General features: G+C 41.6%; 1 protein-coding gene across 1 annotated transcript in view; it reads left to right on the top strand.

The window, feature by feature from the left end:
- The window catches only part of adgrv1 (adhesion G protein-coupled receptor V1), a 117360-nt gene extending 102184 nt beyond the window's left edge, over positions 1–15176 (top strand). Inside the window, exons 86-89 of the mRNA XM_030777753.1 lie at positions 3150–3271; positions 9313–9498; positions 12807–12981; positions 15058–15176. Of these exons, the coding sequence (XP_030633613.1) occupies positions 3150–3271; positions 9313–9498; positions 12807–12981; positions 15058–15176 (602 nt within the window). The remainder of the gene's footprint in view (positions 1–3149; positions 3272–9312; positions 9499–12806; positions 12982–15057) is intronic.
- The last annotated feature ends 408 nt before the right edge of the window (positions 15177–15584 follow it).

The raw sequence follows: 15584 nt of genomic DNA, 5'->3' as shown, positions 1-15584 counted from the left end.
TGTTGTTCTTAGGAGAGTCAAATGTATTTTCCATAGGAGAGAGGCAGAGAGGGAGAGTGAGAGAGAATGACAGAGAGAGAGAGAGAGAGACAGACAGAGAGAGAACTCCATTTCTCTGCTCATTGCCAGCCCGTACTCAGGGTTTGAGAACCTACTGTTGATTCTGAGGTGCTCAGATACAGACCACAGCCAGGAATGTGCTTGCATTGATGGAAAATAGAGAGTGAGAACGACCGAGAGAGAGAGAGAGAGAGAGAGAGAGAGAGAGAGAAGAATGTAGCCATGTGTGAAAGAGAGAGAATGTACTGGGAAAGGGTGAAGGGAAGTGAACCCTGAGGTGGTGAGAGAACATAACATAACAGGCATCAACAGATAAACACACAGAGAGAGGTACAGACGGCTTTTCACCACAGACAATAAAGTTCAGCGGTAATAACTCAAAAAAAAAAAAAATCACACAGTGTGCGCGTGTGTGTGAGAGAGAGCGAGAGAGCGCGAGCACACAGGCGTAAGGTGATGGGAAGTTGCACCTAACTGCCAGTTGGTTGAGTAAACTCAGGCCCTGTGCCCTGAGTGTCTATGTCTGGTGCGAAATGTATGACCTACTTTTTGTGTCCAAGTCATTCAGAATAGCCCCTATACACTGACCTGTTAAAAAAAAAAAAAACCCCTCCGAGACAAACACGCACATCGGGCTAATACACGTTACAAATCTCTCAGCCTGTCACTCTGTCATTAAAGTCAATTTGTCTGCTGAGTCTCAAAGGGTTTCAGTTTGTACGGGTTAGCAGAACAGATGTTAGCGCTAACGCATTATCTTGGAATGACACTGAGTGCTATTATTGCAGCACAAACATAATGTTCTCCACAGGCAGAAACCCTCCCTAATGTACACCTGATATGAGATATGTCGTATTCCTCTCACACAGCTAACTCCTGATGAAACGTCTGTCCAAATTTCTCTGATTGTTTTTACTCATGCATGTTCATCAGCCGCGGGGCTAAGGGAATAGCCGTGATCTGTTTTTAGCGTTTTTTCGGCAGCGGCCTATCGCTTTCAGTATGATCGGGCTTCATATCTTCTGCTACTGCTTAAACATTCAACAAAATTCTGTCTTTTCTGTGTCTCTCTCACTGATTGGCTGAATGTATAGAAGTATATGATGACAGATTATGAGAGCTGGATACATCCTAGCTTGTCTAATATTACCATGGAAATCTTTTTTTTTTTCTGAGCACAGGAAGGTTGCTTGTTGTTTTTGCCAGTTTCTCCAGAAGACATTTCCCCCCTTTAAATCAATTAATGCTTGATAAAAACCAAGGCTGTGGCGGATTGTTGTGAATTATCTGCCTTGATAATTAGCATGTTATCTGTCTTTATTTCATTGCAAGAACACTGAATTAAATATTGGGTCTTATCAAAAGAGATCATGCATATTCTAGCTCCATTTGTTTACTGGGGTTTTGTTTGTTTGTTTGTTTGTAAATGGCTCTCTTTTTAGTTTGAATAGAAACAAGGGAATTGGGGTCCAATTCAAACAACTCAAGCATCAGGGGTTTTTTTGTTTTGTTTTGTTTTGTTGGGGTTTTTTTTGTGGGCACGTTCAACAGCTTTGTCATTTTGTGGGGGCTCTTTTATGTGTGTGTGTGCGCGCGTGCATGTGTGTGTGTGTGTTATGAAGCGAGTGATGAGTGGATGAGTCAACATGTTCTCGCTACGCCGCGGCCCGTTTGTTCTCTTATTAAACATGCGAATAAAAGACGGCACGTTGGCACTGGGGTCGTGGGCTTTTATGGGATGCTAATTGGCCAACTTGTTACAGACAATGGCACGGTTTTCTCTCCGCCAATCACGAACCAGGCCTCTGCTCCTCTTGTACTTTGCCTCTGTCTGCCACATCCTCTGATGGCCATTATTCTGTTATTAGTGCTACTGTTATCATCAAATCATTTTTGGTAGCACTAGTATTAACACATGGACAATGCGTGACTGAGTCATTGTATTAAAATGCCCTTGAGATAAACTGACAGTTTTAATAAGCTTTATCTCCTCAGGTAGCGAAGGAGTATGTTGTCTGAGGGTGGAACTCAGAATCAGAACTAATTTCAAACTAGTGTAGTTTTTTTTTGGTACTTAAACTGAAATGAGATTTTTGTTGTAGCGGATTTTTTTTGTTAACTGGTACATTAGCTGGCAAAAGGCAATCCTGAAACTCTTAGTATCTCTCTCTTTCTAATAAAACTTACAGACATCCTTGTGAGAACATTTCAGAGAATAGCAGCGCTATAAATACATAGTAAAATCATTGCCAAGTAGTGGAAATTTGGTAACACTGACTCTTTTTTTTTTCCACTTTATTGTATCGCCTTTATTTCATTCTTCCAGTTTTGCCACTGTTATAATGGTTTGTTTCGTCAGCATTTAGCTGTTTGCACCGATTTTCACCCCCTTAATGCATTTCACAGACGCCGCAAACCAAACCTGTGGCTTTACTAAAAATCAGTTAAGGCCTCTTTACCGGGTTGCCAGGGAGACTTCTGGCACTAGTCAGGGATTGTTTGTCGGTGAGGAGAATCTTGGGTCAAGCGCCGAGCCTCTGTGCCAGCTCCAGCGGGCCCTGAGCAGCCGTCCTGATTAAAGGCCTCCCGTAATGAACACAGTCTTTTGAGTGGAAGCTTTTCTGGATTTCTGCCGCGGGTCAATAAACACGCGTGCACCACTTTTTAAGCCAGTGCCAAAGCTGTCAAAGAGAGCTGTGTGCAGATTCTCTCTCTCTCTCTCTCTCTCTCTCTCTCTCTCTCTCTCTGTGGAACTGTGGAAAAAACTGTCAGTCCTCACAGTGCCAGCTCACTCCATGACTGGAAACAGTGACTGGTGCCAATCAAACCTATGGGCACCAGCGGGCGCATAGACCTCCAATTCTTCACTGAGAACACTGTGGAATAACCACACTCAGCAACTTGCTAACTCACTCCAGATGCCACACAGTAGAGTAAAGTGGCTAAACTTCTGTTTAGTGGAAGTTATTTCTGCTCTCCACATGAAAAAGAGTTTACATTTTTGGTAAGCGTCTATTTCAGTGTTTGCTTATGAAGCATGTAGAAGGCTGATCATTTGGTTTTGTTTTTGGTGTTTTTTGTCTTTGCAGAGGTGCCTTTGGTGCTGTATCTGTTTGCCTTGGTGTCTGTGGTCTGTGTATGGGCAGGCCTGCACATGGCCTACAGATATCTTTGGATGCTAATTCTCCTCGTCATCTTCAACATCCTCCTGGTAAGAACATTCCGCATCCTTTCAACACTATATTACAACACAAGCAACAAGCTCCTACCCAATATGTTTCTACTAAAGATTTGCATATTTAAAGTTTTCTTAAATACACCAAATTTTTCTAAGCATTTCCTCTACCCATTGTCCTTTCTTTTCAAATTTCTGTTTATTTCATATGATATTTGTGTTCTCCCTGAAATTAATCCTGCAAGTCTGTTTTTTTGTTTGTTTGTTTGTCTGTTTTATCTTTAGTGTTTGAATTTTCCAAGTTATTCATTTGAAGTGTGCTTCCTTGTGCTGCGTAGGTCAGGTTCTGAGAGTCTGAGTTACTTAGTGTTTCTGTCAGATAAAGGAGAACATGGTAACCGCCATAAACTCATCTTATCAGCCGAATTCTTTTCACCCTCATAAAAGCGACTTCGTATCAGGCACCTAGGATAATGCCAAGGTCACCTCCTTCCCCATTAAACTTGTAACCTTATTAAACACACCACTGCTGCAGCACTGCATGAACCACACACACGCATGGACACACACACACACACACACACAAACACATGCACGCACACACACACATGCACACGCACAAGCACACATGCATACACACACACACTCAGACACACATACCATAATCTGCAGTGTAACCTGTTGGATTAGTATAGCCTGCTGTTTATCTTAGTGGAGTACTATGAGTGGATTACTATGGGCTGCAGCGTAATTTGGTGGAGGACCATAGTCTGCTGTGTAGCTTGCTGGAGTATGGCCAGAACTAAATAGAGATTGGTCCTTTCCATCTATTTTTATAGTCCATTGATTACTACACCCTGGCATGCTTACAGGACATTGATTGATTGGTAAAGCTATAGGGATGGAGGGACCGGAATAGCCTGGGCACAGGAGAGTGTGATGGAGTGTATTCAGAGTGTGCAGGTGATTTCTACTGGAGCCTGTGTTAGATGGTGAATGTTTGACGAATCACTCAGATGACCCTGCATAACCAATAGCTCTCCAACCTCCGTAACCTGACTCAGGGGCTGTAGTGAATGCAGTGGAGCAGGGCAGGTTCTGGATAAGATTTGTCCCTCAGGGGTCAGCCTGTTTCTCTGTACACCACACTGTATATCTTTACTGATGTCTAATCAGCACTGGTGACGTTAGCTTCCATTCCTCCACAGGGTTATATAACAGACGCTAGTTGTCTGCACTTTTCAACCCAAACCGCCAAAGTACGAAGTGTCGTAACCAGTCTTACACGGCACCTCAGAGGTTGGGACAAAAGTATGTAACTATCACATTAATACTGTTAGAACCAGCATGGAGTTCTCTCACAGACGTGTAATCTACCCTTTGTTAATAAGAACCCCAAATAAGTACATCGTAATTCAATATTTCGTTATTATTTCCTCGTCGCATATTTTCTGTCCGTGATGTAATTGAGATCTCTGAATGACTTTTAATTAAAATAAAGCTTATGTAGAGGGTTTTCTTAGGCCCCTGATCTGAAATAACTCTATGGTCCAAAGAAAACACAACTGTGCAAAGTGTGTCGCTGATATCTAGAGTGTCTTTGTGAAAATCATCGCATTGAAGTGAATTATCCTGCTTTTGTCATGTTTCACTCTCTACCAGAGTAAATGGGTTCCCAGCCTACAGATGAACTGTGAGAAAAAACGTCATGATGACCATATTGGGAAAACCTAGCACGTGTAGTTTTGATTTCTGGTTTCCCTCACAGGTGCAGAAGGTTTCTGCACTATCCTACTAATTAAACTGGTTAAAAACACTTAGTAAACTATAAGAATGCATCCTATTGGCTGCTCTGTTGCTTGACTCATGATGACAGTTCTCAAGGTTTTGTCCTAAACTGCTCAACTTTATAGAAGTAATGCTTATCAGATAATTGCCTTATATCAGGTTGTACACAGACTGTTTATAGTAAGCCAAAGCCTGCCCATAGACAGACCTGAAGCTGTAATGTTTAACTATAAACCGCAAATGTCCATACATGGATGTTTAATCTGACTCTCAAACACAGGTTAGAGAGGGAAAATTGGGTTGATGCCACTGATAAGCCCTCCCCACAAGGTGTCCAAGTCCTTATCCTCTCTTAAATGTGCAGTGTCATATGTGACTGCTAGATTAGTTAAACTGTGCATAAAGTGCTTGGACATTTCCACGTCATCTCCCTTCATTACCACAGCAAAATCCTCCTTTTTCTATTTTTTTTCACCTTAAACAGGAAAGTCAACGCGCTCACTGCTTCAGGTGTACACAATCACACGTCTGATTCAGAGTCGATTAAAAGGCGGGAACAGAATATCTTTTCTTTCATTTGCTCTTAACAAAGCTTCAGGAGCAGACAGTCTCCAACACTATTTATTCACTCCAAACAAACAGATGTGACCTAGATCTCCATCACAGCAGTCAACCAACCTCTTATGAAGAAAATCGCTTATATGCAATACAAAGGAGGCAATAAAAGCAGGTGGGAGGGACAGTTATGTGGTTTCTGACTGAACAGAGGCCTTTTTTCCTGGGGTCTTAAGGTTCACAGTCACATTAAAATGGATAGAACACAAGGCTTGAATGCTGAAGCCAATCACTCATTGATTTAGAGATTCCATCAAATGGGCATGCTCAATAGATCTTTCTTTGCTGTGAAAAAATAATTTAGGGTTTTTGTTTTCACCTGATGCTTCCGATGCTCTAGCTCCATGGCACAAAATACATGCACATACACGCGCACACGCACACGCACACGCACACACACACACACAGTTTACTGTACATCAAACAGAAATATATTAATATTTGTTACAACGTGATAAACAGAAATAATGTGAATTTGCAAGGATACATTTTTTATGGTTTTCAAATCAGCACAGTCGACACAAGCACTCAAAGGAACAGAGCTCATCACGAAATGAGACAACATAAACACAAGTTGTTTTGTCTTAGTGTGGGCACTTCTCTCAGCCCACACGACAGAAATGTCAGCCCTGATTATACAAAACACACACACACACACACACACCATCTGGGACTAAAAACTTTAAATGCGGTGATTCAAGTTCAGAAAAATGTCTGAAATATCATGAACACTATTTTAATCCAACCACCTAAAGTTAGTCCTACACAGTGGTAAAACAGCTTTGGAAGACTACAGGGCAACAATAACAAAACCTTACTGGGTCAAAGAATGATAATCCATTTTTAAATAACTCTCTTTTCAAAGTCGTTTCAGTAGCCTTGGGGTAAAAACATAGGAAGGCTTAATCTCATTCACGTTTCCTTTTCTTTTTGTCATGATGTTTGGAGCCTGTTTGTAATAAGCTCTGTCTGACTTTCCCGCTGTTTTCACTGGAGTCATTTTTCCATGATGTGGATTTTCCATGTTTGTCTTGTTTTTGTCTAGGTCACCGTTGCATCCAACATAATCACTCATTTAATGGTGCGATTAGCCCCATCTGAGCTCCAAAAGCTGTAAATAAGCACAGTTGTTACAGCTGAAATTGGGTTTTGAGAGAGAGAGAGAGAGAAAGAGAGGGAGAGAGAGAGGCTGTCTGTGCACGTGTATGTGTATGTGTTTGTTGTTAGATAGAGAAAGAAAGAGAGAGAGAGAGTGAGAGTGAGTGAGGGTGTGTACGTGTGCATGTGTTAATGCAGATGTGATCGCTGGTGTGTATCTGAGGAATACTTCAGTAAGGTACTTTTCCAGCCCATCGTTTTAAATAGAGTTACAGTAACTGCTTTGACGTATAACCCTGTGTTGTAAAGGCCAGTTTCACATATTAAATGAAATCCTCGTATGAGTAAACACACAAACACCTGGGCACAAATATATGGAATAACACAGAGCAAATAAAACAAGCTCTTCAAAGCCATGTTTCAGAATGAATTTCAGTGCAGCGTAACATCGATCTTTCAGCTCTCTGGGGATTTAGTCTCTGCTTCTCTTTATGTTGTCTTTGATCTATATCTGATACTCAAGCTGTCACTGACGACAGGCCACGCCACACGTTTTCATGATGCGCGGATGTTAGTCCAGTTCCCGTCTCCTCCGTCTGTGTTCGCTCATGCCGAAATTTGGTATGACAGATACGAAAACAGTCAAACGGTTGCAGAACTGTTTATCAGCACGGGCGACTCTGACTGGTCTGTGACTTTTACTGGTAGACACTGTCACAGTGTTTTGCTGCAAACAAAGAGCAGTCTCTGTTTGCTCACAATAAGATTTGCTTTCTCCTTCCTGTGCTAGGCCCACATCCAGAAATAGATCTGTCTTCGCTGTAATTTGTTGTGGCGTTGTTATGTTTTCAATGAACAGAAACGCTGCGTCATTGTCAAAATCCATGCCTTAGTCAGTGGTCCTGCCACAGTGACCAGTACAAACCTCTTTCTTTGTATGTTTTTTTCCTTACCTTCCCTATTTCACTATATCAGTCTCCTGATCCAACTAAGAGGTTCACTGTTCCTCTACCTACGAGAATACTGAATAATTATGGCTCTCTCTTACACATACACACACACACACTCACACACCCTGTCCTTGTGGCCTCTCCTCACTAACGTTTAGGGTACCTCATTAAAAATATCTACCTCTTCTGGTTTGGGAACACTTACATAACTCTTAGGGGTAATGAGGCATGCTCTACTGGTCTCCGAGGGCCTTAGCGACATGTGCTAATCTCTCTGGAGAAAGGTCTGATAGCACAGCCCACCCTATCGTGAAAACATCTGATAAGCCCTCAGTGGAAAACCCAACAGCCACTCAGAGAGTGCAAATGACTGTAATCAGACTTGGTACGTTTTATCTGCGACCGGTCTGAAAGGACGCTTGAGGTGTGGAAAATGTCAACGGGGTTTATGATGAAGAAGTAACAGTTAGCTTTGTGCTTTTATCTCTCACTCTTGGCTAGAGTCTGTATCTTCTGCCCTTAGATAATAAAAAAAACCCTCTATCACTCAAGTTTTTCAACAGTCATTAAACTACATCTAGGTTTTTTATATCTGTTTTTTATCAGATCTAGCATAGATATAGAGATTAGTTTTATCGGTCAGGTCAATATAGATACACAAAGAGCTGGGTGACTTGGATTTATGACTCTGACAGTGCAGAAAATGAGTTAACACTGCTTAAAATGCAGGTTTATGAGATATATAGTCGCGCCGATAGCTGCTAATGCAGGCTAAATTTGCCTTATATAGCATAACGAAACAGACTAAGTAACTTAATTCTTCCATCTGCTGACAACATCCTTTTCTCAGGATCCTCATCTCTCCTCCCAAACCCATTCACCCTATTTTTTTCCCTCCTCGTCTGTCTTTGTCCTCGGTCCCTGTGTTGTGAGATGTCTGGCAACTGTGACGTATTTCGCGTATAAGTGTGGCAGACCGATTAGCAGCTATGTGTTGCTAGCGTACATGACGTGTCCCTGAGACATCCAGACAGTGTGGAAAGTGATGTCATTGTGGAGGCAATGATGTCATCCCGTTATAAAATCGAACGTGAGGAATTTCTATCCGTTGGCTTAATTGTCTACATTTGATGCGTTAGCATTCACTCTCTTGTTTTCTGGGCACATAAACGGCGAGCCAAGTATATTCATACTTCCTGAACGAGTTGATATAGTAGAGATGCAACTCTTAACTTAGCAGCTCACCCATGAATTGCTGAACTGGAAAACTATTTGTGGGGAATGATGGCTAGTTCACAGTAATCAGTGTCCACACAGATGCTATTTCAAGTGTAAACACAGAGTGCTTAAACAGGAGGAGTTAGCTGGTGACTTCACGGTTCTAGACAGCCCTGTGTGCATCCAGCTATGTTCATTTTACACTTCATTTTACGCATTTTATTCTCAGCTTTCATCTCAACATTAGTTAACAATAAAAAACTTGAAAACAAATATGGAATCTTTTGAGTTTTATCGTAGATGGCCAACATTCTAAGTTTGAGTTTGAAATATTGTCCATGGATTTGAGGTGGGATGTGGGTTTGCTTGCCTTTGTGGAGCCCTAAAGTTTTCTCCTGTCTCCTGTAGGGACTGTATGTGTTTGCAGTGTACTTTATCATGCACAACCAGCTGTGTTTGCCGGCCAAGGCCAGCTACACCGTGGAGATGAACGGCCATGGTAGCCCAGATGGAGTCTTCCAGAGCGTTGGTGCGGCAACTGTCGGCGGGGAGATTAGCAAGTCCACACAGAATCTCATCAGTGCCATGGAGGAGGTGTGTTTGTTGTTGTCTTGCTGTTTATGTGTTGAAACATGTGGAGGTCTGAAGAGTCAGAGAATTTGTATTGTGTATGTGTGTATATATATATATATGTGTGCGTGTGTGTGTGTGTGTGTGTATACACACATACACACACACACACACACACACACATACACAATACAAATTCTCTGACTGTATATACATATACATACATACATACATATATACATACATGTAAAATGTGCAATGTTTAATTAAGTTATCAACTACTTATCTTCAGAGTTTAATGTCTGCCACGGAGGAGGTAAACTAATTACCCTCTGTTTACATAAAACATAACTAGCTTAATATTTAGAGTCACCATGACAGCCCCAGACATTTGTCTGGATAGTATTATAGATAGTCTGTGGATAGAGTTACAGTCAAACTAGTTATCGTTCAGAAATTACATCATTTGAGCAGTACAACCACAAACAACCAATGAGGCATTTTCCAAATTTATGTTAACCCAAACATTTAACATGTTTTTTTTGTTTATTTTTTTTAAGTTCCCCTTTTTAAAGAGAACAGTGAAAATCATACACTCAACATCCTATCAAACATTCCACTCCCTGCAGTTTATTCTTGACGTGTGTGAGTGTCCTAATCTACCGCCCTGTTATCAGAGCTCATCTTCTCAGTGGCTCTGTTTGCCCAGTCATCAGACTCTTCATTATGTGGAGCCCCAGCCTAGCCAAACTTAGCCCTCGCGCGTATACTCAGAGAACACGCAGTGCCTCTTAGCCTGCTGAAGTCTCTCTCAGTGTTTGCTCTGTGAGGATTGAGTCAGCAGTCCTGTCCACACAAGGCCCCTGTCCCTACAGAGTTATGTAACATGTGAGGAGCCCTCTCGTCCTTCGGCCTCTGTGAATCCCAGCTATTCACACAGGTCAAAGAGGGAGAGAGAGAGAGAGAGTCAGTCCCTGGGGATCCGGTAGGGTCACAGAGAGTGAGTGAGTGAGAGAGTATGCCTTTTAAATCCCATTCAACACTGAACCCTGTGGCCGAGGCTTGACATGAGAGACGTGACTATCTTTCATTATGAGTCTGGGTTTTTTGGTTGTTTTGTCTACCAACCTGCTTGTGGATTTACAAGCATGTGCTTTTTCAGCCGTACGACATAGCTGAGATGCCGGGTTCGGCTGCAGTGAGATTCAGCTTGTTCGGAGGACTGATCTGTAAATGTTCTAAGGAGGGCAGCATTAATTGCATTGACCTCTGCTCTGAACTCTGTGCGGCTCTCTGTAATCCTGTTTCATTCTTGACAGAACAAACTTCAGGATTTGGAGCCATGAGTTACCGCATGGTCCCAGGAACAGGGTGCAGGACAGAGAGAAAGAAAGAAAGAAAGAAAGAAAGAGGGAGAGAGAGAGAGAGAGGGAGAAGAAAACGCGAAGAAAAGGAGGGGTGTACATCCTTACCCCACTCATCCAGTTAGATGTGACAAATCCGACGGTGCCTGGTAGTGCCTAATTCACCAAACTCGAACAGTCTGTTCCGATTACACCCCCACCACCCCCCAGACACCCTCCCCCACCCCTCATATAAGCCATTACCCCTAAATTCCTGTTCGGGAATTCTGGACACAGGAAGAGGCTTTTCCCTTGGGAATTCCTTCAGCAGACAGATTTTAAGAGCATGGGATCCATCTTAATGTTATTACTGAGATTAAATTCTTTTAGTATTGTATTGTTTTTCAAAATGACAGTGGCATTGATATACTACTTCCCTGTGGCATATACGTTTGGGAGAGGGAAAAATAATGTGAATTATTAACATGGTTGCAGTGGTTTGTGTCACACTGTGCAATTTCAGTATCAGTTGTTTTTTTTTTTTGTTTGTTTGTTTGTTTGTTTAATGGTAGATCAGGGCAGAATTACATTAATCAATCCCTTACTCATTCGTGAGTGAAAGTAAGAGGACACAAAGACAGAGAGAAGATGGAGAGAGAAGGGGGAGGTGGGGGGGAGAGGGAAAGAGAGGGACAGAAGTGAAAACATAGATTTATAGTTCTCATAACTTTCTGAAAACAAGGTGGGAATTGCGTGTGTGTGTGTGTGTGTGTATGTGCGCGCGCATGGGTGTGTGTGTGTATGTATGTATGTGTGTGTGTGTGTGTATATGTACTTCAGATTCAATGATTAGTCAAACATTGCTATATTCAGCTATGTACACATAGCAAATTCACCAGTGGTCAAATAATTCCTGTGGTGTTTGTATTGTTCCACACTGAACAATACAAACACTCTCGGAGTTAATACAACACCAGTTCATTTACTGTGCACTTGAAATCCCTGTCCAATCAGATGCCAGTTTTTTTGGGGGGGGGGGGGGGGGGGGGGGTTCTTTTCTTTTGTCCGTCCAGTCACATGTCCTGTGTGAATCTGTGTATGATTCAGCACACAGTCAGTACTGACGAGATAGTGAGTAACTGAAGCTGAATCAGTACCAGCCAGACTCATAGAGACCAATGCATTTTACACTTTAACTATAACAATAACTCTTAAACATGTAGTTCACCTTTTCTTACCATATCACACTCCTTACCGTTTTGTCTGCTCTGTTTGCTTTATGTCCCTCAAACTCTTGCATCCATGTGAGTTTTAAAACGATTATGAAAATGCTTTGAAGAATTTATCCGTGCATCCAAAGACCACATTTACATCCATCTGTGCACACAAAGTGTCTGCTGAGCTGTTTTTCAGCCTCGAGCAGCATTAACACATTTTATCTGCATTTTTTCAATCTAGACAAAAGTTAATAAAAGGTTTTGACCTCTCTCTCACCCCCGAAAGTATCACACTCTGACCCTTATCCCAAGTGAACCCTTCAGATAACCATGACCGCAGCAAACGCTCATGAACTCTGTTTGACCCCGGACAATGGAGCTTCTGTTCCCTTCTCCCTTGTCAGCTGTGAATATGTCCGCTGGCCGGAATACGGGAGACCCTCTGCTGCGCCTAAATATTTTTAAGTGTGTTTGATTCTGTCGTCCAAGGACATTTTGTGCTGCGCTTTCCGAGAAGTCAGTGAAAAGTGTATTATTAACCCTGAGATAATTGGCCTGACCCTGGATTTTGACTGAAATTTTGTGACTTCTAATTTTGACTTTGGTTTTTGGCTCTGTGTGTGTGTGTGTGTGTGTGTGTGTGTGTGTGCATATGTGTATCTGCATGTTTATCTGTGTGTGTGCGTGTGTGTGCATGTGTGTGTATGTGTGTGTGTGTATGTGTATATTGGACGAGCTTATATGTGTGTTTGTGTGTGTGTATGTTTCACAGGTCTCTGCAGACTGGGAGAGGGCATCTCTGAGACCCAGTAGCCAACCCAGCAGTGTGTTCAAACAGGCACCACAAAATGGCTCCTACGTCCCCCAGGGAGGTTTCATCAACACCAACCTGGTACAGGATGAGGAGTCCCAGGAGTTTGATGACCTCATATTCGCCTTAAAGACTGGTAAGTACCTCCGGCACCTGAAGTCAATCATTCTCTTCTCCCATAGGAAAGCTTTCATCTGGAAAATCAACAAATAATCAGCTATATAATAACTGAACCCCATTTCTCATCTACTATCTTAATTTTTCACTCTCTAACCAAATTAGGCACACAGGTTTCCTGTCATTCTTAGAACTTTGACTGTGTTGAATTAGTTTTTGTGTTCTCTGAATCTTATGTCAGTCTGCTCTTTTTGTCTTTTGTGGTATGTTTGCAGTGAAATCCATTCCTGTATTGCTGTTTAATGCAGTTTAATGAGCTGCATCTTGTTTTTATAATGTAAATGTCACTCTAAACAGAGTGACACGGGGGACATCTAAAAACCTGTCCAGGAGGGCCAAAAAGGGCCCCGAAAGTTACCTATATGCCCTCAAAATGAGGGGGTGAAAAATGCCCCTTTAATGAATCCCGGTGGGTTTTTTTTAATTCTAACATTTGATACTTGTGCTTACATTCTGTCTAGTTACATAGATGGAGTGTAAAATATGTTTCAGTGCCTTTGGGGACGCTGTAGTTGCCTGTGGCTGGTTGGTCCGTGCGCGATATTTTTAAATCTCTCTGGATCGCTCACTGACGCTGAGACGCGTGTCCTTAAAGCGGGTGAAACGTGGAGCGGTCTTTAATTAAAAAACCTAGAATCAGATTTTCTGTAGCAGCAGTAGAGAGCACTGAAGGCTCCATCTCGTACAGCCAAAACCACGAACGCGACAAAACCTACGGTGAAAACGTCAACCTTGGCAGACAGTCAAGCAATGATTTATTCTATGTATGTTCTACCATAGCAGCCAACTATTTTAAATGTTTTCCAGAAGAGGAGTCAGTGGTTATTGTCTGAGGATGTCCTGTACGCTGATTACTTTTATATTTGATGTTGATTTTAGAGAAAACAGCCACAATTGTAGAGAGTGAGTAATTTTTTTGTTGTTGTTTTTTAAATAAATCTGTTTAATTAAAGTGTTTGTGATACCCTGTTGACTTCACATGTTGTGTGCATTGGCTCTTTATAAAGTCAGAAAAAATATGCTCTCATAAAGGTCAAAAAGGCTGATAATTAAATCCAGGGGGCAAATATTGCCCTTTAATAAAAGAAAAATGAAAAAATGAAAAAGTTCATTCCTGACACTGCTGTCTAGTGAGCATGTTATAATGGAAAAATGTGAGGTGTGCTGTGAACTTTCGGCTCTTTTTGTACCACACTGTGGACACACGGAGAGAAATCTGCCTCCCGTACAGTGAGAGTCCGGAGAGACCACAGGTCTGTGAAGTACTGGAACCATCTCTAGTACCTCGCTGCTTTTCACACAGCTTCACACTGTCCCTCTCATCCTTGTACTCTTCCCGTCTTAGATACAAATAAAGATTTATTTGTGGAAAGATCCACGTGGCGGCCTGAGGCCCCTGAGCAGGGCTCTATCTGGAACTTTCTAAGTCATTTTTAGCATGGGGAAACTACAGACAATCAGTGACAACATACCAAAAATATTGTTTCGAAAACTCTCCCTCTTTCTCGCTCTCTCTCTCCCTTCCTCCTTCCATCCCTCCCTCTCTCCCCCTGCCTGTATCTCTCTCTCTCTCTCTCTCTCTCTCTCTCTCTCTCTCTCATTCTCTCATCTCTGTTCCTGTTGGGACATTATCTCATTTTCCTGGTAGACCAACACTTTGATATATGTTTTTCTTTTAATGCAAAGGAGACCTGAGCGGTCCTTCTTCCCGTTGTTATTTAATGTTTACACCAACGGCAGTATAAGTGAGAGTCGTCTATCCAGAGAATTAATAATGAATGATAGAGGAAATTAATTATTAAGGTTAATGCCGAGGGATCATTTTTATCTGCGTGGCAAATGTGTTAATGATTTGATTGTGTTATACTGTATATAAGATTGATGATCTAGAACTTTCTATTGCTCTGGAGCAATTTCCAATTGAAATACATTGAACCAATTTAATATGTCAATATTAATCATATCACGGAATTTCTACATAATGAAAATTCTGATTTTTTTGTTTGTCTTTTTTGTGTGTTTGTTTTCTTTTCAGGTTCAGGCCTTAACGTTAGTGACACCGAGTCGGCCCACGGAAGTCACGATGGGGGGAGTGTGGCGAATTCTCAGATCGTAGAGCTGCGTCGTATTCCTATAGCAGACACACACCTCTAACCTCACTCGCTTTTTCTACTGAAAAACAACAAATATACACACAGTATTTTTGTACCTTTTTTTTCTGCCTTTGCACTAAATTACCACACACTTTTTTGTTGTTGATTGTTTTTATTAGTTATTTTGATACCAGGAATTTGTTCATATTTCCTCTCTTTTTTTTTTTATTTCATACAGGACATATATATAAATATATATTTGTGAATATATAATTGTTACTAAATTAATTTGTGAAGAGCCATTTTGGAAGATGTCTTAACTCTATTGGATGTAAATATTTTGTGTAGGATCACTAGCACACGGACAAGTTCTCCGAAGAGTCGCTTATTTGTGTAACGTCTTGACAATAAATGTTTTGACAGATATTTTACACACCTTTTTTTTTTTTTTTGTCTGACTGCGGATCTG

Source organism: Chanos chanos, chromosome 1, assembly GCF_902362185.1.
Source record: "Chanos chanos chromosome 1, fChaCha1.1, whole genome shotgun sequence".
Lineage (NCBI taxonomy): Eukaryota > Metazoa > Chordata > Actinopteri > Gonorynchiformes > Chanidae > Chanos > Chanos chanos.
This window is presented reverse-complemented; position numbering and strand designations above follow the sequence as displayed.